General features: G+C 36.1%; 5 protein-coding genes and 1 long non-coding RNA gene across 13 annotated transcripts; 3 read left to right on the forward strand and 3 right to left on the reverse strand.

The window, feature by feature from the left end:
* Nucleotides 1-65: 65 nt before the first annotated feature.
* LOC109187989 lies at nucleotides 66-1,411 on the forward strand. The gene is made up of 2 exons (XR_002055341.1): nucleotides 66-117; nucleotides 1,126-1,411. It is a non-coding gene; the product is annotated as an uncharacterized LOC109187989 (long non-coding RNA).
* Nucleotides 1,412-2,166: 755 nt separating this feature from the next.
* On the reverse strand, nucleotides 2,167-5,164 carry LOC109187315 (AP2-like ethylene-responsive transcription factor AIL1). 3 transcript variants are annotated; one of them, XM_019337498.1, is made up of 8 exons: nucleotides 4,704-5,164; nucleotides 4,178-4,625; nucleotides 4,002-4,093; nucleotides 3,813-3,901; nucleotides 3,628-3,701; nucleotides 3,454-3,504; nucleotides 3,167-3,243; nucleotides 2,167-2,738 (listed from the first exon to the last, which is right to left on the reverse strand). In XM_019337498.1, exons 1-8 carry the CDS (start codon nucleotides 4,891-4,893, stop codon nucleotides 2,347-2,349), a joined length of 1,413 nt encoding a protein of 470 aa, XP_019193043.1. In that variant the 5' UTR covers nucleotides 4,894-5,164; the 3' UTR covers nucleotides 2,167-2,346. The 3 variants fall into 3 exon arrangements, with proteins under 3 accessions (XP_019193043.1, XP_019193044.1, XP_019193041.1); XM_019337499.1 differs by having other exon boundaries at nucleotides 4,758-5,163; XM_019337496.1 differs by having other exon boundaries at nucleotides 4,178-4,615; nucleotides 4,694-5,163.
* Nucleotides 5,165-6,217: 1,053 nt separating this feature from the next.
* LOC109187306 (ubiquitin-like protein ATG12) lies at nucleotides 6,218-8,117 on the reverse strand. Its single transcript, XM_019337485.1, has 5 exons — nucleotides 7,915-8,117; nucleotides 7,704-7,762; nucleotides 6,913-6,981; nucleotides 6,773-6,835; nucleotides 6,218-6,559 (listed from the first exon to the last, which is right to left on the reverse strand). The coding sequence occupies exons 1-5, from the start codon at nucleotides 7,934-7,936 to the stop codon at nucleotides 6,500-6,502; spliced, it is 273 nt and encodes a 90-aa protein (XP_019193030.1). The 5' UTR covers nucleotides 7,937-8,117; the 3' UTR covers nucleotides 6,218-6,499.
* Nucleotides 8,118-8,886: 769 nt separating this feature from the next.
* Nucleotides 8,887-12,082, reverse strand: LOC109187312. 4 transcript variants are annotated; one of them, XM_019337493.1, is made up of 9 exons: nucleotides 11,834-12,082; nucleotides 11,419-11,502; nucleotides 11,236-11,294; nucleotides 10,978-11,073; nucleotides 10,784-10,861; nucleotides 10,494-10,556; nucleotides 10,241-10,414; nucleotides 9,871-9,966; nucleotides 8,887-9,098 (listed from the first exon to the last, which is right to left on the reverse strand). In XM_019337493.1, exons 1-9 carry the CDS (start codon nucleotides 12,018-12,020, stop codon nucleotides 9,015-9,017), a joined length of 921 nt encoding a protein of 306 aa, XP_019193038.1. In that variant the 5' UTR covers nucleotides 12,021-12,082; the 3' UTR covers nucleotides 8,887-9,014. The 4 variants fall into 4 exon arrangements, with proteins under 4 accessions (XP_019193038.1, XP_019193037.1, XP_019193036.1 ...); XM_019337492.1 differs by having other exon boundaries at nucleotides 11,236-11,297; XM_019337491.1 differs by having other exon boundaries at nucleotides 11,236-11,300.
* Nucleotides 12,083-15,525: 3,443 nt separating this feature from the next.
* On the forward strand, nucleotides 15,526-19,914 carry LOC109188221. Of its 3 annotated transcripts, none has more exons than XM_019338803.1 (9): nucleotides 15,526-15,788; nucleotides 15,981-16,134; nucleotides 16,551-16,725; nucleotides 17,031-17,128; nucleotides 17,337-18,146; nucleotides 18,281-18,394; nucleotides 18,993-19,283; nucleotides 19,403-19,459; nucleotides 19,582-19,914. In XM_019338803.1, exons 2-9 carry the CDS (start codon nucleotides 16,003-16,005, stop codon nucleotides 19,753-19,755), a joined length of 1,851 nt encoding a protein of 616 aa, XP_019194348.1. In that variant the 5' UTR covers nucleotides 15,526-15,788; nucleotides 15,981-16,002; the 3' UTR covers nucleotides 19,756-19,914. The 3 variants fall into 3 exon arrangements, with proteins under 3 accessions (XP_019194348.1, XP_019194346.1, XP_019194347.1); XM_019338801.1 differs by having other exon boundaries at nucleotides 15,527-15,788; nucleotides 18,272-18,394; XM_019338802.1 differs by having other exon boundaries at nucleotides 15,527-15,783; nucleotides 15,983-16,134; nucleotides 18,272-18,394.
* A 901-nt stretch (nucleotides 19,915-20,815) lies between these two features.
* LOC109188222 (developmentally-regulated G-protein 2) lies at nucleotides 20,816-26,077 on the forward strand. The gene is made up of 12 exons (XM_019338804.1): nucleotides 20,816-20,970; nucleotides 22,039-22,123; nucleotides 22,213-22,280; nucleotides 22,518-22,594; nucleotides 23,042-23,222; nucleotides 23,338-23,394; nucleotides 23,474-23,548; nucleotides 24,146-24,265; nucleotides 24,370-24,540; nucleotides 25,081-25,194; nucleotides 25,330-25,500; nucleotides 25,654-26,077. The coding sequence occupies exons 2-12, from the start codon at nucleotides 22,054-22,056 to the stop codon at nucleotides 25,747-25,749; spliced, it is 1,200 nt and encodes a 399-aa protein (XP_019194349.1). The 5' UTR covers nucleotides 20,816-20,970; nucleotides 22,039-22,053; the 3' UTR covers nucleotides 25,750-26,077.
* The last annotated feature ends 760 nt before the right edge of the window (nucleotides 26,078-26,837 follow it).

Consider the following 26,837-nt stretch of genomic DNA (forward strand, 5'->3'; position numbering starts at 1 on the left):
GAGAGAAGAGAAGAGAAGAGAAAAGGCGAAGTCGTCAAAAGAGTGACAAAAACAATGTAAGGCAACGGCGGGGGATTCAACGGTTGGTCCAATACGGACAATCAAAATCAATCAACGGTGAATTCCACCAAATTATTTTTCCTTTTTTTGTTCTTCTCTTTTATTTATTTTTTAAATTTACAGTTGAAGTAATTGGAGTTGTTTTACAAATTATACATATATTTATTACTATGTGTTTAAAAGAGTAATTCATACTCAATGATCTTGTGACCAAATGTCATGAAGTGGAGCATCAATGGGGGCTTGGGCGATATTAACTTTTTGTACTTCCAGTAGATTGAGAAAGTAGATATTGACAGATACTATATTGTAATAGAGTAAGAACAATTGATAAGACGGTCAAAAAGTTATTAGAACGAATTGTAATTAGCACAATTTATCATCATTTGAATCACACTAGTTTCAATAAGAATCCAATACGAATTTAATCACGTTATCATCATGATGACTATTTTAACATTATCATTTCCTCAAACGTAGATTATCATTTTTTCCACTATTAGTCCTTAAAACTTGATTTTTTTTTAACTACGTTTAACCCTTTCAGAATGTTTTCCAACTAAAGACTACCTAAAAACTAAACTTACCAAAAAAAATTAATTCATATGATGTTTGGGTAAAAAAACTTACCGGAAAACCAAAAACACTAAAAAGAAAAATGACTAATAGTGTAAACAATAATAGTTAAGAACTATAAATGAAAGTGTTATAAATGTCAAAAGATTAAAATTGAGAATCACCAACTTATTTAGATGTCACGATCTAATAGTTCTTTTGTGTGGCGAGAAAACTCCACAGTCACAATCAAATAGTGCGCAATAAGTAAACCTCACTCTTGTATAATAACTCATAAACCACATTAAGACAAATTCAACTGTCAGAATGTTGTGAATAATTGAATTCATTACCTTTTAAGTAGAATCACAACTTTTATAGTTGAGTTGCATACCCATTAAGGCAATAAATAAGAAGATGGTTTCCCCAATTCAGAAATGAATGTTATTTTTGTAAAAATAATTGATAGTATACCGACATGCATGCATGATTTGAAATAGAGATTTGCAGGCCAGATTGGAGATTGGAGATTGGAGAATGTGAATAATTAAAGGAAATAAAATCTAAGACGTGCAAAGTTGTTCCTCGTGGATCAGAGATACCCCATGCTACAGATGTTGTACTCATGATCAGACAGTACTGTATACATCTGCAGACTTCAGTAGATCACAAGTGCTAACCTTACCTTTTCTATATTTTATCAAACTAACTCCCTGGATAAAGTCAAACACTACATTATTCCCCACAAGGGAATCCAAGATCTCTGTACAATAAATTAATTATTATGGTTTTCACACAAGTAGTGTTTGGTGTTCTTTTAACTATGAGATCCTAATATAAGTTTACTGCTTAATTTGGGATTGAAATCATAATCAATGGATTAAGGTTATAATTCTGATAGAAATGAGCTTGTTTGCAAGAATTAGATTCGTGATTTTAAGATACAAAACTTATGTTTTACTAATTTAGCCATCCATTTTTGGGCAGGTAACCTCTTTTTGTGTGTTAATTTGGTTGAGAAATTTACCTGTGGTTTGGAATAGGCTTTTGGCCCGTTTTATGTTGCTTTGCTTGGACTATAACATATGGACCACTCCTTATCTGGGTTAGCTTACATTTAAAGACAATGACTAGGCCACATACGAGGCCTAACAACTGTAGATTGGCCCACATTTCAACCCAGCCTCGGACCTAACCTATGGCGATAGGGTAACAAGTCAATTTTGGGGTCTACTCGCTCATATGTAGGGGTGACCAAATTACATGTTTATTCCAATTAAATTGAAGGGGTGACCAAATTAGATGTTTAATTAAATTGATCGAACAGTTAATTTGATAGCAATAAACTTTTAAATTTAACCCTGTACAAGTTATCTAGCGATTTAGATGGTTAAAATCATAAGATGATATTATTCAGAATGCATTTTCCTGTAAAATTTTCTGACTATCTTTTTTATAGTTCTTTGAAGATTCATCTTTTTTTATAGTTCTTTGCTTACTAAATTACGACAATAAACTTAACAACTGTAAACTTTTCCAAATGAGGCACTCTTTAGAATACTTGGTTGTAAGATTCTATCATAATTTAACCCATTCTTGAACTCTTCTCTACCTTCTCTCTTTCACTTTCCCTTCTTTAACATTAGGAAATGGTTTCTTCTTCTTCTTAAGTTTACACAGAAACCTACAACTATACATCTGTCACTGAACTAAGTTCCTTCTTTCAATCCTTCACTCATTCAACAATGCAAACATGGGTGCTGGGTGAACAATACTAGGATTATTATCACCTTCATTGTTGCCATCCTCGTACTGGGAAGGACCTTGCAACGCGTAGTAACCCCGCGAACAATCCATATCTCCCCCCGAAGCCGAGCTTTCGCCAGCTAGGATGGGTTGAGAAGAAGCAGCAGAAGGGGATGCACCAGAGCTAAACTCGTCGAGGGGATTAGCTGGATTTCCATGACCCGAGGATCGCTTAGCAAGGTCTCCACCAATGAGGGTTGTGCTCGAGCAAATGCGCTTAACATCGTACCTAGTAATATCAAAATTGGTCACTGCACTTGTTCCTCTGAACTTTATCGCTGCAATGTCGTAGGCCTCTGCAGCCTCTTCTTGTGTGCCTAACCACATGGCAGTGTTATGAAGATTCATAGAGGGACAAGAACAAAAACTATGATATTGGCAAGTTTAATGAATCTCAACAACATAACTGAAAAACATTGATTGGTATTAGACCAGAAAACGCTAAACTTGTAACTTTGTGGTTACCAAGTCAAGAAACAGCCTGACCATATTTAATTAGGTTGTAATGTCTGGAAAAACCATATGTCAATGTCAGCATATATCTTAAATGAGGCATGGCTGATGAGTGGTCGATAACGAATTCAACGAATGCATGGTAGGTAGGGGTTATAAAGTCGATTTGCTGTAAATGAGGTAAACAACAGACATATACAAAGGACAATAATATCTGAAAAATGACTGAAGAAGGGTTGTAGACAGTAAAAAAATGAAAGAGGACTCAAGGACAGAAAGCTAGCTAGCTTACTAAAGGTGCCAAGGTACAAGTCCTTGTTCCCAGCAACTCTCCCTATTCGAGCTTGCCACCTCCCGTGCTGATGATGCCTGTAAGCCGGTTTTCAAAAGCATTCATCACAACCAAAAAAAAAAAAAAAAAAAAAAAGGTATGTAATTATTGAGGACCATAATTGCTAAAGCAGACGATAATTTTTTTTTTTGAAAGCTACTGACTCTATTACATTGTAGTATCTGTTCATTTCATTAAAGCAGATGATAATACAATTGAATTCAATCATGAAAGCGGGATGGGCAAACCTTGTGACTCCCCTGTACACAGAGGCTCCCCTCGAGAACCCACTGCTTTTCCTGTTTAACACAAAAACAGCAATGCAAAACATCATAAGCTGACATTTTGTCCTAACCATGTTTGGTGCTTTTTCATGTAATAAAAAAAAAAAAAAAAAGGAAATTGAAGGAATATATATTCACCTTCGTAAGTGTGCAACATACTCTTGCCTAGACATGTTTTTCATCTCCTCCAGCTCTTTCTCATACATGCTTATCTAAGATTTAACAAAGAATATTTAAACTAATCAGATAATTAAGCATTAACAGGGGTAAATTATAAATTATAAATATGATGGGCTTATAAAGGAGCTTATAAAGGAACTTACAGGAAAGTTGATATGAGTAGTTGGACCCCAGTACTTGAGAGCAGCTAGATCATAAGCTTTTGCTGCTTTTTCCTCCGTGTCATAACCCCCTGGGATTATCATTATTCTTATAAAAGAGCATATATACTATATACGTAACGAAGTTCCTTGTGTGTTTTCAAGACAAGAATAAAGTTTTTTTTTTTTAACCTAGATAGACTTGTCTTCCTTTTCTGGTTTGTCCTTCCTTTCTGCAACTGTTGTCCCACAGATGAGCTTCGTATCTCCCAGTCCACCTGTGTCTGAATGGAACAATATAATAAAACATCACGTCAGCAAAAATGAAGAAAATTAGAAAAAGTGATGAAATTTGGGAATGAAGTAACCTGGTAACACCACGGTACTGGGAAGTTCTTTGGCCGAAGGTGTCAATGGATTTTCGCGGGGCGGCGGGTGGTGTCTTCTTGGCGTCGGAAACCGCGGGTTCCGGGTGAGAATAAGTAGAAGGGGTGACGGCGAGGGAAAGAGGTTGAAACGGCGGCGGCGGCGGCGGCGGCGTTTGTCTGAGCCAAGATTTCAGGCCGGAAATGGAAGTAGAAGAAGTTGCAGCAGGCGAGGGGGAGGGGGAGGGGGCGTTATCGAACAGGAAAGGGTACATGGCGGCGGGGTTGTTGGAAGGGTGTGGGTAGTGGAAAGGAAGCGGCGGCGCGGCCGTGGGTGGGAATGAGCTGAGGTGTTCTCCGGTGGGGATTTCAGGAGGAGGAGTGTAACAGCTGCCAAGAAAATCTTCCAGCTTTGGAGTCTCCACCATGTTTTTCTCGTACCTCCTCCAATCTACAGTACGTACAGAACATAAACACCAAACCAAAGATATATAATAAAAATGAATGGAGTGTGAAAAGAGAGAGGCACCTTGGTCGAAAAAGCCATGAGAAGGGAAAGACATGAGATTAGCTAAACACCCACCTTCTCCTTCTACGTCTCCTTGTTGCCCAACGTTGTTTGTAGCTGTTGTTTCTTCTTCTTCTTTTTCTTCATTTCCTGGAAAATCTTGATTACCATCATCATCTTGAACGACAGAGAATCCCAACCAACTATTCATTTTTTATTTTTTATTTCTTTTTTTAAAGAGAATCCCAGGGGTGCTACGTATGAGCTCAAAGTTCAAAGCTGGGGAGAGGCAAAGAACAAACAAAAGACAGAGAGAGAGAGAAAGAGAGGAGTAAATGATATGCTGCAGAATCTAAGGATTTTATCGTTTAGTGGGGAGGAGAGTTTGGTTTCAGGACTGGGGGGTTGCAGGAGGCGGTAGCAGCACCACCCTGTTTTCTGTTCTGTTCTCTTCTGTTCTCTGTTTTAATAATAATAATAATAATAATAATAATAGGGATGTAATAATAATAATAATAATAATAGGGGTGCAAATGTGTCGAGCAGTTCGTAAATCGCTCGATTAAAATTTAGCTTGAGCTCGGTTAACTTTAAATTTAAGTTGAACTCGAGCCAACTCGTTACATAATCGAGCTCCAGCTTGAATTTGAATCTATCTATTATTTATTATTATTTAAACTTGGCTCAGTTTGTTTACACCTCTAACTAATACGGAGTAATAACGTGGGAATAGGGCGGGGTGAAGAAGGGCCTCGGTTTTCGTTACTCCCTCTTTCATTTCGTAGTTAATAGTTATGGCATTGGCAGACTGTGGGGGTGGCCTTTAGATAGAGTCATTTGAGTTTATCTGTACACAACCAACATTTTAACTTTTAATTATGCGCGGCCAGCTGTAAAAGATATTCAAACTTTTAATTATCTCACATGGGTAAATATTGCGACTTATTTTAAATTACTAATAGGCTAAAATTACTTAAATAATATTTCAAAAATAAATTACTAACTTCTTAATTTTTTTTCATATTTTATCATTATTATTTTAAATAAATGACATCATTTATTTTTCTTAGTTAAAATCCTTTTTAATTTTTTACATTTATGAATTTATCAAAAAATTAATTTTACCAAACACTTTTAAATATTTACATTTATAAGCTTATCAAACTGTTAATTTTACCAAATACTTAACATAATCAATTAATTAACAGATCTTTAGTTTTTAACTTCTAACTTATAATTTTTCAACTTTCAACTACATTTCTAACTAGATTTGTCAAATATAGCCATATGCCTATAGCTCCTTCCTTTTAGTAATTATTTAGCATCCAAAACAATGGAAACCAACATCGCCTCGCCACTCTGCTCAGCAACATTTGACAACTAAAATGCCTTTCCAGAATAAAGCAACAACTGCAGTGGAATGAACAAGTCAGATTATCAAACTAACTTGGGAAAGCTGGTGAATTCTCCATCTTCACATTGGTGGTTTATACAAAAGTTTAAGCCGAATGGCGAAATGAGGGGGGAAGGAGAAATAGGGAACTTTGCAAACCTTTCAAATTATGAAATTCCAAACACAAATACAGAGCTATGAATCTATGACACTGTCAATGATCAACAGCTTTCATCATTCCATTAGTATGTGCAGTTATGCAATGTAAGATGAGAGGAATTGACTTAACTAAGCAGACAGTTTGAATGAGAACCGATATACTTGTCATACACATTCACAAATAAAATGGGATTGAGGGACTGTACAAAGGCAGGCGTTAATCTACTTGTATATCAGACCCAGAGCGCCAAACCACTGCTCATACTTAGCCCCATGCCATGGAGCATGCATAGTTCACCACCAGCTTCCCATCAAAACCAAAGTTCTGCAATGTATGAGACAGAATTAAATTACACAATACATGCTGAATGATGAGCTCACATACAAGTAAATGCACATCATAATGTATCCAGGGATAAAACTTGTTCGTTTCTTCTATCTAGCATTAACTTTCCTGGGGAGAGGTGGGCAGATGGGGGTCTTGCAGACATCAAGCCAAGGAGTTTGAAAAGCATAAACAATAACCAACTAAACTTACATTATATAGGTCATTTATCAACTCATCTGGATTTGGTGAGAAGGCACTGTTGACATACACAAACTGGAGAGACAATATTAGGCAATTACTTGATTTACATTTATCAAAACAGTTATAATGGCAACAATAAAAGAAAGTACCAGCGTCTCCCTGTGCAGTTGCCGGCACAGAAAATCAATTACTTTAGCGAACTTGTCATTCCCACCAATCTGGGCATAAAAAGAAATTCAGGCGTTAAACAAAAATATCATTATTGATATCTAATACCATGAGATAATTTGATCTGAGCATTATCTGCAGAACCTAAAATAAAAAGTAAGAAAGAGATTTGACGTCTTTTCCATTCAAATCACCTTAATTACTTAATAGATATCCTACTCTCTTCTACTCTTTTTATTTTTTTCCTTTCTCTTATAAAGAAACTACACATGCTAAGCATATTTTAGTAAATGCAAACGGAAAGAAGTGTGAGGATTAGGCTCAAACATGACAGCAGTCAAATATTTTTAACTTTCACACGAACTATTGAAAACACCTCTGTTGGCCATTAACATATGACTATGAAGCACAAGCAATCATAAGTATTGTCTTCCAGTTCACATACCCCAGAATCCAGATCCCCTTTGACAGCTTGGTAGCAACAATTTAAATGGTCTCAACTCAAAAGTATCAAGAGGTTACACAAATGATAAGAGTATAACACTTAAGACCCAAATGTAATTAATCTTCTGGTGTTCCGGAAGAAACAAAAACTGAATCCAAGCGTCTTCACTCTTCACCGTTTTAAAAAAAAAATTCAAAAAAAAAAAAAAAAAAACAACAAATCACTATGTAAACACATCTATGTGCACGAAAGTTCGTCTAGGGATTTGGAGATATTGAAAGAACCACTCTGAACCTTTCTGATCAAATCAAGGACAAGAGCACAAACCTTGAATTTAGACTGTTTGAGGATAGGAGCATCACCAGTAGCTCTCAAATGAACAATCACTACCAAAACAAAACATTACGAAATCGAAACTCGCTATCAGCATTGCGGCAGGTATCATTAATCAACGCATAGATTTTAAGATAATATCACACAGTTAAGCAAATTTAATCAACAAAACGATCAAGGATTGAGCTTAAACATCTTTACTAACCTTTACGAGATTCCGTAGTCATGGATTTATCCCACTCGCAGAAAAAAAATCCAGAGCTTTACGAGCCTTGTTGCATACTCTATTTTCCGAGGTTTGAGCTTCCTTCTTCGTGCAAGGCTCCGGGAGTGTTTAAATCGGATCCGGTCTGTTGGTTGAACCTGGCGTAATAATCCCTTTTAATAGTTTTATACGATATTTCTTATACTCCGTATTTTATTGTATTTTTATTGTATTGTGTATTTCTTTGTTTTTAAATTTAAAAATAAAAAACTTGATACGGAATATACTAGTACGACCGGACGTATTTGTATGATACCAGTCTCGGTTACTTTCGACCACTATTAGCTGTATTGTCTGACCAGAGTTCTCGATCTTGATGTGCACCCGATTAATTCTCTCATATACTCCGATACTTGTGCCACACTCGTCTCTCCGAACCATACTAGACCGGAAACCTTGTTAGCCTAACTGGACACTGAGTTTTCTTCTTCCTAACAACCATAAAGGTTTTACCTGACTGAAACGACTAGGCATGTTACATCCTTTCACATCTCATCACCATTTTTCAGCCATCTTAAATACTTGCATAATAACTATGATAGTCTAACCCACATTCAACATGTGTCTAACATGTCGGCATCTTGACATGTTTTACCCGCCTCGCCTATAAAATGCGCATTAATTGCTAATGGGAGGACTTTGAACCCTTTTCATACTCTCGAATACATTTGACCACGTCACCTAAGAAAACCATGTACATCACTTAGAAACTAATTACTTTCGAGTCTTCCAACTGTAACCCCTAATGGGGTATTCAAGCAGATATATAATTGGTGCAACCCATCATAATTGGTCAGACACTCCATAAAAAAAGAGCCTAATGATTTTCTTGAGGTCACAACTCACAAAATAAGCTTCATCCAAAATGCATATTCAGATAGCGACTGCATACTTTCTCGTAAATCAAAAGTATATAAGTGAATAAGCTATGTTGGTATTATTATTAGATGGAGGAGACAATAACATTCACTATGAAGTTCAGTGATTGCATTTGTAATATGATACAACAATATACTAGGACACATCAATTCTTTGTACACTCATAGAGGCTGGTTCCCTGATTTCTCCATTAGGTCTGCAAAACACTTCTTCCAATCCAAAACCTTCTCCTTGCCATTAACCACCTGTTGCATAACATCACATTTCAGTAACTCTATGACCTCAACACACACAAAACTTGAAGGAACAAACCAACATTAACATTGAAAGCATATGTTACAGGCGGGGTATCTGGGATCGCCTTCTTTTTTTTTTTTTTTTTTTTTTTTTTTTTGCCTTCCATGTTGATACTCTCAATGAAAGCACCTGCATGGTTTGACCGAGATTAGAACCTGTAATGGCGTGTAAAGAGATCTCTGGATTGCCGGCCACCAACTCCGGAAGAGGATTTTATGAACATTATTTATGACTCCAGCGGTTGACCGCCCAAAAGTCATAAAACCAACAAGTATCAAAGAAGAAGAAGAAGTTTCCTTGCCTTCTTAATAGAATTCTAATCCATTTAAGACTGACCATAACATGCAGATGTAAACCTAGAAGCAATGAACCTAACACGCGAGAATCTATACTAAACAGTTCTTCCCCGGCTTTCCATTACTCCTTGTAGAACTTTGCATAGTTTTCAATTCTCAGACTTTGTTTTTTAGACCCAAGAGTAAAGACTTAGGCAAAATAACACTTCTACAGTACTCGTGTGTAGAGGTGGGAAAATCAAAATTAGCATCATATAATATATGCATTTTCTAGGTTACTAGTCACAAATCTTTTCTAAATCTTCCTTTATGTAAAACCTTGAAAGGAAAAGGTCATTTCCGGGTTCCAATGTTGTCAGAGAATAAGACGGTTATTTCAGGACTTATATCAAGTGAGATCTCAAAATGCAGTGAAGTAGCTAACCTCAAATATAAGTCCTGTTTGTGGTACTGTGTTCAGAGCCTCTACACATATGAAGGCGGCATCTTCCTTGCTAAGACTCCCTCGTCCTGCGCTACCCTGAGATGAAGATAGTTGAGGCAATTAAACCATTACGAACAATGTGTAAACTCCATAAATTGTGCAAATCAACATACCAAATTGCTCAGAACACCAATTGATATATTAAGCACCGGGTTTTGACAATTTAGTTGTGTTTCTTTACCAACTTTAGATTTGGTACACTGCTCATCGAACTGAAGCTTTAAACTAGGAATATAATTTTCAAAGGGAAGATATGGCTTTTCAGTTTTCACATGATGAAGCCGATAAAAGGCATGTTGGCACTAACTACCTCTTCAAAGCTGAAACCTTGCTGCCCACCCGGAGTGTTTGTCAATGAGCCAGTTCTAATTATGGTGTAAGGGATTCCCGAGGCCAAAACCACCGTTTCATCTTGCTCTGCCAGTTTTCTTGCATTGCCACTCAGCATTGCTTGGATACCACTAGAACCTCTATAAACAGATAGCTGCAACCTTATCAAAACACAATATCAAACATAAATCATAACCGGAAGTGCCTGCATATACATGAAGGGCACTGGCTACCTGGGATAATAGGATCACATGTTGCAAACCCTTCCAACTATCAACGTTAGATATAAAACCTTCCTACAAAAAAGTATAGACACAAGATTTTGTTAACTTGACCCAAAGAAGATGAATGGGTATATATTTCAAGTTTCATTTAGAGCAAGTAGGTTAATAGAGATGTTCAGGGTCACTGAGAGTAGGGAGAAGTTGAGAACAATCCTTATTAGAAGACGATAAAAAGAGTAAATTCAGATTAAAAAATGATAAATGGGAAACTTCAAAGAAATTATAAGAGACAACCATACATTTGGGCATATGATCGCACGAACACCTTTGAGTGCTTTCTTTAAAAATGACTTATTCTTGACATCTCCGGCTATTGGCTTCATAGAAACTCCATAAAATTTATAGTTGCCATAATAATAAGACAGACTGCAATGCAATGTACAACATTCTTACAAATTGTGCATTATCATCAAAAGATCCATCGATGCCTAACCTCAACATAAGTGCCAAAGGCCTCCAAAGCAGCCTTCTTATCCTTCACTAGCACTTTTACGCTAGTTCTTTTGACTATCAATGACAATATAATCATCTGTAGAAATTATACAACAAGAAGTCAAAGTCATGCTTCAAAAGACTGATTCTCTCACATAACAGCTACATCAGTACCATCATTTCAGCGGGATTTAGTGTAAGAAAGATTTAGTTCATTATTGCATTTCGGGAAATAACCACGACCACTCCATGTACAAACCTGACCAATCTCATTATCCCCGTCAGTTACTAAAACTGCATCCCGAACTTGATCTCCATCTGCTTCTTGATCAACAAATAGGCTTCATTATAACATCATATTTTTTTTTATTTTTTTTTTTTTTTGGGGGGGGGGGGGGGGGGGGGGGGTATATAAACGTACAAAATCATCCATTAAAGCTACCTGAAGCCTCATCTTCCACCCGCAAAGATTCATCTTTGGTGAAGGGGTCAGGTGCCCCATACCATTTCCTTAACTTTGGACCCCCTAAAATGAACAGGACAGAATTTCAAATTGTCAATCTAAACATCAGCATCGCCAAGCTTCAAACTTTATCCAATTCAAACGCCATTGAATCCCCCGGGGAGCTAAAATTCTCTGCCCATCACCCCCAATGGAAGAACGACTATATAACTCTTCGAAATGAGGCTGTTCAACTAAACCAAAATCTTTTTGGTTTATTTATTTATTTGTTGCTTTTAGCAGTCAATTCACGTTAGTTCACCACTGCTTCTTGCTTGAGAATGCAACCCTAGTTGAGAACACTAATGCAGAAATTGAAAATTCATAAAAGGAACAACGAAGTATTATACAGTACCTTCAATGTAGTCAAGAATTTGGTCCATGAAACCCAGTTTCTTCTTGGAAGCAAAGCAAGTCAGAGAAGAAAGCTTCCGAGCTTCCCCACCTGAGAGCACGAAAGTGGGATTCTTGTTACAGTTCCTGTACATGGAGCAATGCAGATGAGAAAATAGGGAGAGAGATGATGATGCTGAGCCCGCCATAGCTTTAAGCTATTATCCTTTCGCTCAGTCATTAAAATTTCGGAGCGGTATTTGGTCAGCAATCACCGACCCCTCAGGTTTAAGAAATATCATTTAAAACCTCTAGACTTTTGGATATTGCTCCATACTACTTTTGGCAATGTTTTTTTTTTTTTTTTTTCCCTTTTGCGTTACGAGGAATATTTGTAGTCATTATTTGATGATACAGACAGAATAAATATCTTTTTGTGACCTTAATCAGTACAGAATAGCAAAATAATTTAGATTGGTCACTAACTCAAATCAGGATGACTAATAAGTCACTCCGTCGGGAGTCAAACAGTGATCTTGTGATTATTAAGTTAATAGAGTTAATATTATCTAAGGTCCTCCAAGTTTGGTTATTTCGTCACGTTTAGTTTTAAACTTTCAAATCGATTACTTGTGATCTTTCGAGTTTCGAATTTCGATCTGTCGTAGTCCTTCCGTTAACATATGTCGCCTACGCCGTGAAAAGTCAGAGCAAAATAGTCTTTTTTTTTTTTTTTTTTTTTTTGTTTCAAACCCAACCAAAACAACTCATTTTCCTCAACAATTAGCCATAATCTCCAAACAAACTCACCCATAAGATATTGTAACATATTTAAATCAAAGTTCAAGAATATGAATGATGATCCAATTGACATTGACTAATCCATTAAGCCTTAGCATTATGTACGATTTGGAGATTAAGGCTAATTGTTGAGGAAATTAGTTGTTTTGGCTGGGCTTGAAATAAACAGACTGTTTTGCTCTTACTTTTCACGGCGCATACGACATATGTTAACGAAAGGACTACGGGGTTGAAATTCAAAAATCGGACACATATGTTCGATTTGAAAGATTAAGACTAAACGTTATGAAATTACCAAACTCAAAAGACATTAGATAACATTAACTCTAAGTTAATAACTTACTAAATTTGGTGATGTGGTCCTCACTTGTAGTAACATTTTATAGATAATGCGGAAAATCTATAATTAGATAAATTTGTCTTATAATCTTAGTCAGTAAAAATGACAAAGAGTTAAACTAATTAGATTGTTCATAGACTACAGAATGGCTACATACTGATTGCGAGACGCTACAACGCTACATATGCGCACCGGATACCCCGTCCAAATCATATGTTGGATATGCTATCGATAGTTGCAGGAATTATATGTCTACTTTAAGCTTTTGCTCAATCAATTTTATTCATAGACTACATAATTTATTAGCACATACTTTAATTACTTTAGCTTTAAATTATGCTACAGTTATGTACTGGGACGATGTTCCACCGAACTCTATTTCAATTTATTTATAAATACAATTACATTGGTTGAGCTTCAAAAAATTAGATTGTTCATAACTAAGTCATCTATTCCAAGAAAGTCAACATACCAGAGTTGAATAAGTAAACAATTTGATCAATTTTTGATCGGAATTGTCCCACTTTTGATAAAGTTTAGACCGACGGGTCACGGGTCTAAACCCTAGCGGCCCATTCAACCCTCGTTCACCTATAAGAATCTCTCAATGGCCTCTTGCATACACAGCTTCTCATTCTGCTCCCATTTCTTCCACTCTCGTTTAGATGGCTCCTTAAGATGAGCAAAAAATGGCAAGGTTGGTAGCTTAGAGAGATGGATCTCTGTGTGTTTATACTATATTTATATTTATATGCTGCGTTGTCGGGTTGAGCTTCAAAACGAGCAGAATGAAGATTGGTTGTTGTACTGGTGTAGATGGTGGAGTCTGATGAATACTTTGTTGATAAATTTTTACATTAATCTGCTAAATTTGATGATTTTATGGTATTCTTCGAAGATCTAGCATTGGCATTTATTGCTCTTCCCCACCACTGGGACTAAGAGCTTTCATACCAGTGCTGATATTAAGCAATGGAGATCGGTTGGCCCCTTGAATTGTTTCCATTTCTTTGGGGTTTTCATAGGTTTCCTACATTCTGAATGTATTAAAACTTGAGATTGCTTTCTACTATCTGCTCAATTTTAGTTCACTGAACACGTTTATGAAGCATTGGTTTTACTAGAATGCCGCATTCCGACAGAGTGGGATGATAAGGTTTTGACTCAATGCTAATATCATATTTGTGGAGATCGGTTGGCCCCTTGAATTGTTTCGATTTCTTCGGGGTTTACATAGGTTTCCTACATTCATTGATCGAGTATGCGCTTGAAACTTGAGATTGTGTTCTATTGTCTACTTCTGTGAGTCTGTCATTCCTTTTTACTCAATTTTTTGGCCATTAAACATGTTTGTGAAGCTAGCATTGGTTGTACTAGAATGATACCTCATTATGACAATTGAGATGATAAGGTTTTGACTCAATGCTGATATCAAATTGCTGGAGATTGGTTGGCCCCTTGAATTCTTTCTGTTTCATTGGGGTTTACATATTTTTCCTACATCCATTGCTAGAAGAATTGTTTAGTGGTTGGTGTATTACAAGTTTGATTCTCAATGACTATTTTGATTTTAACTGTCCAGTTATGGACAAACTAGGATTACATGGTTGAAGATTTTCCTTGTCACTAAAACAAAGAAGAATTGGTTAGTGGCTTGCCTGTGTGTCTGCAACAGTATGAAGCAATGCTCCAACTGAAATGAACCAAAAGGATCATTGCAAGAACAGAGATGGAGGTTTCATCTTCAATTTCACCAAAAGCAGAAGTGGGATTTTGCAATGCTGTTGTTGTATTGTTACTGGGGAATCACACTTTGCCAGCCATGTTCTATCAGAGATTACCAGCAGAATAGGCTTTATATTTTCCCACTTTTAATTGGTTAATTGTACATATAAGATGATGGGTCAACATATTGTGTATAAATACATATGTGCAAATTCAGTTAGCATATCAATTACGCAGTAAAATTTTGAGTTCTAAAGATTTTTATATTGCAAATTTAAGGAATTGCTATGGTTGAGGTGTTAATTTGTACTTGCCTATAACTATCTATAAATTTGTAGTTGTATTGAGAAGTAACTTTTTGGATACATTAGATTTCCAATTTGTGCTAAGTTAATCGTTTTTGTGACTCCCTTTGTTGAGTATACAGTCATTATGTGTAATCTAATTATAAATTTAGACTTTTAGTTGAGATGATTTTGATTTGGTTTCACCGCACAAATTTAATTATCAGTTTAGACTTTTAGTTGAGATACTTCGATTTGACCGCACACGCTTTTTTGGAGATTGAAAGGGAGATACTACGGATGAAATAAGGCAAATAAATTTTAAAAAGTGCGCATTTAGATTAATTAAGGGTGTTCAATTATTATTAATACATTTTTAGAATTAAGCCCAATGTGTTATTTCTAATACTAAATGGGTAATTCTGTCAATTCTTATAATGTGTGAGCAACTAGTGAGCTACGTAGCCTGCTGTCATGCTGCCGTGGTATACTCCTCTGCTAGGTCACCGACTCACCGCGACGGATTCTACGCGCTATCTCGCGTCCAAATTCATAACAGCTTTCGATTCCGGAACAGTGACGGTAGGCCCAGCGTAGTGGAAAAGCAAATTCCCCTTTTGAAAACGCTAACGCGAGGAAAATCCGTCGGATAAAAAATTTCCCTCTCAATTTCTCCGTTACTAAATCTAAAAAAATTAGAAAACAAAGAAAATTATTCATCTATTGTTTCCGTGAATCAATTCTTCGAAGCGCAGTTTTCAAGATACCTTACACCCCCGGGATAGGCAATGTTCATTTCTGAATTGTGATTGCAGCTCAGAGGTCAGTTTAATTTCATATAATTTTAATGTTTTCATTGTTAATTTTGCTTTATTTCGAAGATTATTTGAGTAGTTGTCCGCTAATTGGAATTTGTGTTGCATGCGGTGATTGAAATTTGTGTTGCATGTGCGAATTGGAGCTTCGGATTTTTTTATTTTATTTTATTTTTTTTTCGTTTTTTAAATTTATTGCATTTCAGTTGTATATGCTGGATTTCCGATGGAATCAGTTATTGGAGTGGAGACAGATGGTGAAGCTAAAGTTGAGGATAGTGTGGTTGAGGCAATTAACAGTGTCTCGAGTTGTTTGCCGGAGGAAACTGCTGATCCCATTGTCTACAAGCTCGTGCGGGTATGCATTCAGCTCAAAGAGATTCATTAATCTCATTTTTTGATCCTAAATGTTAAACATAGCAATTTTTCTTTGTTGCTCGATCAGTAAGTGTAGCTATGTGAGGAGAATGATGCATATTCATGAGTCTAGAGTTTTTGAGGCATAACTGTGTAAAGTGATTGTTTGGTCAAGGACAAGACACCATTTCCTTGGTGTGAATTTGAAACTTTGGGAAGGATAAAAATTATACTGAGCTACTCCACTTTTAGGATATACCTTTCACTCTTTCAGCTAACTCAAAATGCTAGCCTTTACAGTAAATTGTGATAATCATGCCATGCATTGCATCCAACCTGAAGCAAGGGAGTAGTTTGATGGGGGCCTTGACTCGTGAGGGTTTATTGAAGCATAGTTATGCTTTATGAAATCTGTAGGTTGACGGGGATGGCCGACTAGTGCCTGCAACTGATGATGAAGTGATGGCAGTTGAAGACTTGCTTGAAGATGACAAATGTGAAGTTGGTCAGGTCATAGATGCTGAGCAAACTGTAGAGTGCAACAAAATTGAAGCATATCATTTGGGAAAAACTCAGTTTGAAAACCCACAAGGTCAAAGTGCCTTCGATTTTTCATTTTGTTTGGCTTATTTCATTGCATTGAAATTCTTTTACGACATTTATGCACTGTGTTAGCAAAACTTATTTCCTCAAAACTTTATTTAACTCTGCCAATTTATTCAATGTGAACTGAAAAGTTACAAAACCATTCACTTTCAGTAACTATCAGTCTAGTTTTGGGTACTATCCCTTATCTGGCGTAGTGCAGATTTTTTTGATTTTTTTTTTTTTTTCGTTCAATCTTATTGTAGTCTAAATGCTTGTCTCTGATTTGAAAACCTTTGTCTTGGGGCCCAGGACAACCATTTTCTGAAATACATGAAGCTGATGTCGTAACCTTCAATGTATCGCACAAGTTGTTGCCTGATACAGACAATGTAAATGCTCAAGGAAAGGTATATGGCTTGGTGTTTTTTGAATGTTTATTTTCTACTATGATTTATTTATTTATCTTTGTTTGTACTGAATGAGAATGCATTATGTATGACAACTAGTCTTCTATCTAGAAAAGTGTGATTTCAATATTGTAACACCAGTGCTGTGGTGACTATTTAAGTTTCTTCTTTCCTGTAATAGAGATTCCAATTTAGAATTGATTTGCAGGCAACTGTCCCTCCATTGACTTCAGAATATAGCACTGTTGACAAATCTGGGAGTGCTGAGGGATGTTCAGCCCCCTCAGATGCATTTAGTGAGAATAATTTATTGGCTTCCAAAGCTGGGGCTAGCTGGAAGCCTGATTTTTCTAAGTTGAAGGGGGAAATATGTTTGGAGAATTTAACAGTAAAAGAACTTCATGAAACTTTTAAAGCAACCTTTGGAAGAGATACTTCAGTTAAGGACAAGCAATGGCTTAAGAGGAGGATTTCCATGGGGTTGTCAAATTCATGTGATTTTTCTTGTACTAGTTTTGTTATTGAGGACAGCAGAGTGGTGAAGAAAGTTAAAGAAAACATTGCAAGTGTGAATGGTTCGATTTCAAAAGATCCCATAGTTGCATTGCCAAATATTAACTCAGGAAGTTCATCTGGCCATGATGACAAAGTAGAGAGTCCAGCTAATATTACTGAAGGGAATATACCCAACTCAACATTGGAAGGTTGTATTGTTAGTGAGGGCCATAACATGGAACAAACTGCAGCTAAAAGGGTTCGTAAACCTACGAAACGATATATTGAAGAACTTTCAGAAGTGGAATCCAGGGAATCTAGTGGAAAGTCAATGTCTTCAGAGAAAATTTGTGGTTACAAATCAACACATCCAAGTAATCATGTGATATCTATTATGAAAGCCCGGCCGGATGGGAAACCTTTTATTATGCGGCAAGATTCACTTGGAGGTTCTGGAGTTCAAATTCCATGTGTTTCTCGGATTCGGAGGGGACGTCCAAGGGAAAATTTTATGAATCTTTTGGTAAGCTAACAAGAGTCTTTTCAAGTGTTTTTCATGTGTGGGTCAATTTTATTTGTGATCTCATGAAGATAGGTTGTTGACCTCGTAGATTTATTCTCTAATGTGCTTTAAGTTTTTATTTTTAGAAACTCCAGCCCAATGGCACAGACATGGCAGCCGAACTGGTGAAGAATGTTGGTGACACCCAAATTGATCAAACAGATGAAGTCTTGAAAACAAGTTTGTCTCCTGGATGGATTCAACAACCAGTAAGTTGTTTTTGCATTTTTTTACTGTCACTCTTCAATATGCAACATTTCATAGAATATCTGCTTCTTTTTCAGTGTCCTTTGAATTTAGCAATAGCTGGGACATAGTGGTTTCTATGATTGAACATTTCTGCTGTGGCATAAGTTCTTTGTACTCCCTGTGCTCTAGTCCCACATGAAGTGACGGGATGGGAGTAAAGGGAGTACAAGCAGCATTCCTCTTCTTCTGCTTTTATCAGAATCTAAACTTTAAATGCCTGTGTCAATGCTTGCTAAATATAACCCTTCTGTTTTAGTTGCATTCTGGCAGCCTATTCCTTGCATGGCATTATCTCTCTGCATTCTGATGTAATTTTGTATATTCAAAGATTACTAATGAAGCATTTAGTGGCATAAACTATACTGAAATACATCATGAGTTTCATTTTGGAGAATTAGCTTCTTTAATGTTTACATGTTATTTCTGATTTACTGATATGCAATAATTAGTTTGTATTACATGTTGATTTTTTTCTCATTCATTTTGAATTTGTTTTATTTTATAAGTGATGAAGATGCAACACCATTAATAGTGAACTTTCTTTATCTTATCTTATAGCTTATTACTTCTACTGAGGAAGGTAAGCACTTCCCTGAAAGTAAAATAATAGAAGTGGGGAGTAATATGGAGCATGAAAATATGGATTTGTACGAGGATCATTCAGATGATAGTATGATGGCCATGCCCACACCAAAGGGTGGAATGAGGAGAAAACATCATCGACCTTGGACTCTCAACGAGGTTATCAAATTAGTTGAAGGTGTATCTAGGTATGGGGTTGGTAGATGGTCCGAGATTAAACGGCTTGCTTTTGCAAATTGTCCCTATCGAACTTCTGTTGACCTTAAGGTAGGCTTAAAAATTGTGTACATCAGACCACTTTGGGCTTTTAGAGATCAGTGGGAAAAAGTGTAGTTGATTGGGCCTTTGCTTTCATTGTCACACTGAAACATGTAATTCCATTGCAGGACAAGTGGAGAAACTTACTGAAAGCTAGCAATGTACAGTTGCCTGCTGAAAAAGGGGTGAGAGCTCACTGATTATGATAATGATAGTCCTTCCGAATTTGTATTACTTGTTTCTGCATTGTGAATTTAATATCGTGGTTTACCTTCTATTTACACCCTGTTTGTGATGGATGATGCAGATACAAAATTCTAGGAAACAAGCAGCAATTCTGATCCCCACCTCAATTCTATTACGAGTGCGAGAGCTTGCAGAAATGCAAGGGCACATTTCGCCAAGTCTCAACCAAAGCAAGTTTGCTGGTCTTGGTTCTGGAGGTAGAAGTGCAGATGAAGGGAGAGTGGGATACTTATAGCTTTGTGAATATTTCGTTGATTTAAACTAGGAATAAGCTTAATAGGCATACAAGCTACTCGAACTATACTCTTGTATATACAAGCTTCTGTTATCATGTTAATTGTAGATTACTTATTCTGGTGATCAATTAGTGGTGAAATTATCCTTTGCTTTTTCAGTCGTTATTACTCCGTATTACGGAGTATTATTATTGGAAAACATAGAGCGTTCACCGGAAAAAAAACCACTAGTTCAGTCAAGTTTTAGAAAGAGTGAGTTACATCAAAATCAGCCCCCCGTTGTTGCAAGTGATGAGTAATGCTTCATTGAAAAAATATTAGTGCCTCATTTGAAATGGTCTTATATACGGAGTAATTAATTAATTTTTTTTAAATGCATAATATTATGTGACTAAATTTGCTATAATATAATACTCCGTAATTTTTAACGACTTGATGAGTAAGAAAAATATAGTTCAATAACAAGTCCACCAATTTGATGGTTGTCTGGATGAGCTTAGCTCAATTGTTCAGTAAGTAGTATTTGAGAGAAGACATTAATGTTCGAACTTTGACAGTGATAATGTGGGGATTATGTTTAAAGTAGGCACTGAGCAGATTGTTTGTGTGTATTGACATTTGACTCTGTCTACTAAGTTATTGAGTTATATATCTTTCTACATACTCTATCGGATTGGAATGTGGGAAGTCTTTAAAATTAGGGATTCAGCATTTTAGGAAAGATGGATTAACACATTATATTATTTTATTTATTTATTTATGTATTTGGGATTAATTTAATAGATTAATCACTCAAACAAATTAATTAGGAAATTTAAAAGTTGAACAAAACAAAATTGCGAATTGTCTGGTTGGTTTCTCCCTCCACCATGAAAGTTTCACTCTGCCCATCCCTTTTTAGTCCAATCGATTTTTGAGTCAGTAGTATTTAAAAAAAAAAAAATTACAATAACGAGAATTTGAAAAGAGAAAAAAATCATTAAACATATAATTGTGGAATTTGTATAATTGTCAAAAGAAGAGGGCAATATGTATAAAATAAATAAATGTTTAGATTCAGGAATTCTTTCTTTCATGCCCTTCCGCAGCCTCTCTAGCACTCTCTTTGTTGTTCCACAATACGACTGTTCTTCTCGAACCTCCGGCACGGCGAACTGACTGACTCTCTCACACTATCCTCTCCTCTCACCATTCTCGGCTTGGAGCAGCATAAGGTTACCGGCGTTCATTGCCTCTTTCTCCCTCGCTGTAAATACCTGTGTGTATATATGTTTCGCCCGTAGATAAAGTTGTCTTTCAATAGCTTTTGCAGCTGATGCTTGTATGCTTCCTAAATTATCCTCGATGTCTCTGGATTCCTAATCTTTATTTTTCTGCCTGCTACCTGAATTTGATTACTTCTTGTTGCTGTCTGCTGCCTAAATTCATCTCTCCCAGCTCGTATTTACTGATTGTCGCGTTAATTACTTCAAACCTGGAACATTGTGCCTTAAATTCCATTCCTATTTATAGAATCGATGAAGATCATCATTTTTCAAAAATAAAATAAAATAGAGTTTAGTGATTCAATATATTAGAGATTTTTCAGAGTTCAATTGATGTGGAATAAGTTATCTTCAATGAGTAGATCTTATTATATGAGACTGTCTCAGTATATTTTTAGCTAAAAATGTACCATACATTTTAGCTAAAAATATTATCTTTCACATGCTAATCGGTCTTACACTAGACTTAAGATCTTAGTTATAGTGCCTAACATTTACTTTACTGATGGCTGTAGGCCTGGCCATGTCATTCTATTTATTTTTTTTTAAATATTCTGTAGTTTACTAATTACTAGTATCAGCATGCTTAGCTTCATCCCTTTAACTGTTTGGATCAAGAATATCGCTTGGTACTTTCTAGTTTCTACTCTTGTTATTCTTTCCATTTTTGCAAGGCTGGAAGTCCCTCATCCTTATGACTTGGAATTTTCGCTCAAATAGTACCCTAATGTTCTAGTAATAACTAATAAGGTGGACAGAAAGTCTTTTGGATTGTGAGTTATGGTCTCTTGGCATTTTCAAATAGAATTTTCTTCTGCCAAACTCACATATTTCGCACAGCGGATTCATTGCTCAGATAGCCTCTGATTATCATAACTGTTGAATTTTATTAGTTACTTACCATTGTTGGTTTCTTTTTATTGCACATAACATGAAAAGTGAGTTGGGGATATCATACTTGTTCACTATGAAGCAGTATTTCATGATCATGAAGTTAGCTTTCTTTTCCTGTGGCAGTTAAACTAAGGAAAAATGGGTATCATAGAAAGGATTAAAGAAATTGAAGCTGAGATGGCTCGCACCCAAAAGAATAAAGCCACAGGTTAGTTATTTAGAGACTAGATTGTCCTGTGCCACTTCAATTTTTGCATTAGGTTAACATTTTGCAAATTATATGTACTTTGAGTGCAGAATATCATCTGGGTCAGCTGAAAGCAAAGATAGCAAAGCTAAGGACACAGTTATTGGAGCCTCCAAAAGTATGTGTTTATCTAAGTAATTTCATAGTTGATCAGAATATGCTTTGATAATATATACTTGGATAATATATACTTGGAATCAGTTTAGTTATATGTTTTTTTTTTTTTTTTTTTTTTTTTTTTTTTTTTTTTTTGTTAGTGTAGTGGTTTTCATACCAGTTACAATCAGTTTTTCATATTTTCTGTATTTTATTTTGCTAATCTCTTCATGTTATCATTGTTCATAATGATGAACAGGGTTCTAGTGGAGCTGGAGAGGGTTTTGAAGTCACAAAATTTGGTCATGGACGTGTTGCATTAATAGGATTTCCCAGGTTTTGTCATTTCATTTGATTTTCTTGTACCCCCTTTTTTTATGCTTTAAGCCAGTATTTGAGGAGAAGTCAATAGGGGAAAAAATGTGATCGGGCGCTCATTCTTGCTTAACTAGATTTAAGAATGATATTCCCTTATAATCTCTCATGTAATATTTGAATGTAATGACTATCCAGCTTTGTTATTGGGTGCTTACTGGTGTCATGCTTGTTCTGAAAAGAATATTTAGTTATCTTGCTGTGGGCACTTCATTCAGCATAATTTTTAAGTATTCACATAGCTGAAGGATATTGATATGAAATTTAACTTTGCCAGCTAGCTCCACATCATTGCCACAGCTCCTGGCCTTTATGTATTCTTTTCTTGGTCTTGTAGTCTACATTTTCCTTAGTTCCAAGTACCAATTTTTAGTAGTTTTTATATTACTAACTTTTTACCTTTGACAGTGTGGGAAAGTCAACACTCCTGACAATGTTGACAGGAACACATTCTGAGGCTGCATCATATGAGTTTACCACACTTACCTGCATCCCAGGTATTATCCACTATAACGATACTAAAATCCAATTGCTTGATCTTCCTGGGATTATCGAAGGTGCGTCAGAAGGAAAGGGGCGTGGTAGACAGGTAAACATTTTTATGTTTCTTTAAGATGGTAAAGGGAACAGATAGAACTTTGCTCAAATTGTTTTGGCTCTATGGTGATGATTGAAATCTGAGTGAATATTGATTTTGGTAATAGGTCATTGCTGTATCAAAATCATCTGACCTAGTGTTGATGGTTCTGGATGCTTCAAAAGTAAGTATTAATCACCATTTTGTTAAATTAATGGCTTTACTGCTATATTTACTATCTTCACTAACCAAGAAAACCTTAGAGTGAAGGGCACCGGCAAATCTTAACAAGGGAGTTGGAAGCTGTGGGTCTTCGTTTAAATAAGAGACCACCTCAGGTAATTTATTTCCACTGTTGTGACACCCTATTTTCTCTAGATTTGTTTGGTATCTCTTATATACCCTATAAATACATAGGCTCTTGTGATTTATCCTTTCTTGTAATATATCTATTTTCATGTCTTATCTTTTCCTTTGTTGTCATACTCTCTTTTGTTCACAAGATAATGCTTCATAGGTCCACCTTATCAGCACTGGACCTTTCACCACATTATTCTTTAACAGTATTTTGCTTTTATATAATTATTATTATTATTATTATATAGAAGGGACCTTACTAGTTACTAAGATTTCTACTTCTGCACTACAGAGTTCAGATATTTTTAGATTTTTTCCCTTTATTTGCGATGGAACTTGCTTACAAGATTTAAAAGTATACTATGGACATCACTGTTTGGGAATTTTGTGAACTTCATAGCTTAAAAAGAAAAAAATCCCTGACAACTTGTTCTCTTATTGTTTAGGAGTTCATTGCATTCCACACAGTAGGAAGTTGTACATTTCTCCCAGCACCATTGGATATTGCATTTGTGTGTGTGTATGCTTTCTCAGGGATAAGTAACAATGGGTCTTATATTAACTTCTGATGGTGACAGATATACTTCAAAAAGAAAAAAACAGGCGGAATTTCGTTCAACAGCACACTACCATTAACTCATGTGGATGAGAAGCTCTGCTATCAAATTCTACATGAATACAAGATTCACAATGCTGAGGTATTTTGACTTAGCAGCCTAGAACTAAATTTGGGGTGTTGTAAACATATGTTATATTGCCCTTTTCCCCTACTTTCGACCTTCTGCTTTGTTGTCTTTCTTAGGTCTTATTTCGTGAAGATGCCACAGTAGATGAGCTTATTGATGTTATTGAGGGAAACCGTAAATACATGAAGTGCGTTTATGTCTACAATAAGATTGATGTTGTTGGTATTGATGATGTGGACAGATTATCCCGCCAACCAAACTCTATTGTAATTAGCTGCAACTTGAAGGTATGCATTGTCAAAATTTTCCATTTAATGTTCACCACTCACCAGTTTAATAGGAACATCATCTACAAGGTTTGAGTTTTCTGACTGCCAAGCTATATGTTAGCTGGAGCATTCAATGTTACGAGCTTTAGTGATGCTAAGGTGAAATGAGTAATTCAAGATACTTCAGGTGACTGTAATATGCACGAACAGTTTGCACTAATCAAAATTCTTTGTGTTGAATTAATGAAATTGCAATTTCACTGTTCTACCCTGTGGTAGTTAAAAATGCATCTTTTGTGGCCAATTGCCCTCTGATGCAAAATTCAATGGTTTTAGGAGCCCGAACCCTCTCACATTGTATTGCTTCAGTTCTGTGAGAGACCAAATTGATTCATTAGCTATTCTGTCAAAATTTTCAAGCCCTTTCTATTACTAATAAATGCCCAAGTGCCCAACCATTGGGTTCAAATTTTATGGTGTGGTCTGGGTTTTTAGTGTCAAACTGCTTGAGTGCCTGCTTCTGAGAAATTAACAGTGTGATTGTTTTATGTTGAACAGCTAAACTTGGACAGACTACTTGCTAGAATGTGGGAAGAAATGGGTCTTGTGAGAGTCTATACAAAACCTCAAGGCCAGCAACCTGATTTCACTGATCCTGTTGTTCTTTCTACTGTATGTTATCAGTCACATCTCTGTTTTTTCTTTCCCCCTTATTTATTGTCTATGGCACGTTTACAAAGCAACTTTATTATTTTCTTTTTATATTATTCATTCATCTCATTGATTGTCTGTGCTCAACACTTTCAGGATAGAGGTGGCTGTACTGTTGAAGATTTTTGTAACCATATCCATCGGAGCCTTGTGAAGGATGTGAAGTATGTGTTGGTATGGGGCACTAGTGCAAGACACTACCCCCAGCATTGTGGCCTCAGTCACATTCTTCAGGATGAGGATGTGGTTCAGATAGTTAAGAAGAAGGTACCCGTACCGTACCCATATTCTCCCTACAACAGCTTTCACTTTCACGTTATCAAGTTCATTTAAATACTGGGGATTTCTGTTTGATTATTATGATAGCTTTGGGTTCCTATAAAAGCAGTCTCTGACAGAAATCATTCACGCATTTTGCAGGAGAAGGAAGAAGGGGGGAGAGGCCGGTTTAAATCTCATTCCAATGCTCCTGCCCGTATTTCTGACAGAGAAAAGAAGGCTCCATTAAAGACATAAGAACCCATACAACATAGTAATGTCTCCTTTACAGCATGTATTTTGTATTCACCAATTACTGCACCATCTTTTTCTGAAATCTGGCCGGCGAAGACTATAGCTTGAAAACGTTTTCACAACATAACATATTGTTCTTTTGCAAAGCCCCTAGAGAACAGAGTGACTGTTTCCACCCTCATCCCTGTGCAATATTCAGTTTGTCTAGCCCCTCTCCCCACAAGGCCCAATACCCATATAACCAGTTCTTTTGAGCTTGGGCTAATGGCCTTATTATTCTCCATATTTCCCTACTCTTCAAGATGGAAGGACAATGATTGATCTTACCTTATTGGAATGTGTTTTTTTTGGGTGACAAGAAAACCCGCAGTCACTACCCAAGTGTGCACAGGTAAATTTTGCATTGTGATTCTAACTGACAAAAAATTATAAGGATGTAAATCAGCCTAGATTATTCATAGTTGATCAACTCAAATTAAGAAGGCTAATACATCGTTCTTACTAGAAATTAAATTTAGATCTTTATGGTTACTATCTATGCTAAACTAATAGTATGCCCAACTTGGTTGGGTTGTTCGAATATGTTATTTTTTCAACTACTGAAATTAATGAAGGGTGATGATTGTAGAATTGCCTAACAAATAATGAGTAGGAGAAAATAAAAGTCGCCCAAGATCTTCACTATAATCACATTGCCTAGAATTCAGTGATTGTATTGTGAGGGCAGTGGGCATGGCCTAACTTTTATTCAACACACATAATTTCTAGTCTCAATAATTTCCTTAGCTTACTCCTAGCCTTATTAGCGCGTAAGTGCTGTGTCTAATCAATCCCGTCAAGTCCAAATCATATCATTTACAATCTTACATTACGGCTAAGATGACGACAAAACAAAACATTAGTTTTACAGACTAATAAAATTTTCTCAATGGAGCAGTTGCATTGGACCATAAGATTCCACCTAATATTTCCTTTTAATAATGAATCCATTGATGGGGCTCAGATGGTGTAACGTAACTCTCTGCAACTACTGCTGTTAAAGTTAGATCTTCCTCAACAATGATTTTTTTGATGGTTTTTGTCATATAATA

This window comes from Ipomoea nil, unplaced genomic scaffold (assembly GCF_001879475.1).
Source record: "Ipomoea nil cultivar Tokyo-kokei standard unplaced genomic scaffold, Asagao_1.1 scaffold1421, whole genome shotgun sequence".
Taxonomy (NCBI): Eukaryota; Viridiplantae; Streptophyta; class Magnoliopsida; order Solanales; family Convolvulaceae; genus Ipomoea; species Ipomoea nil.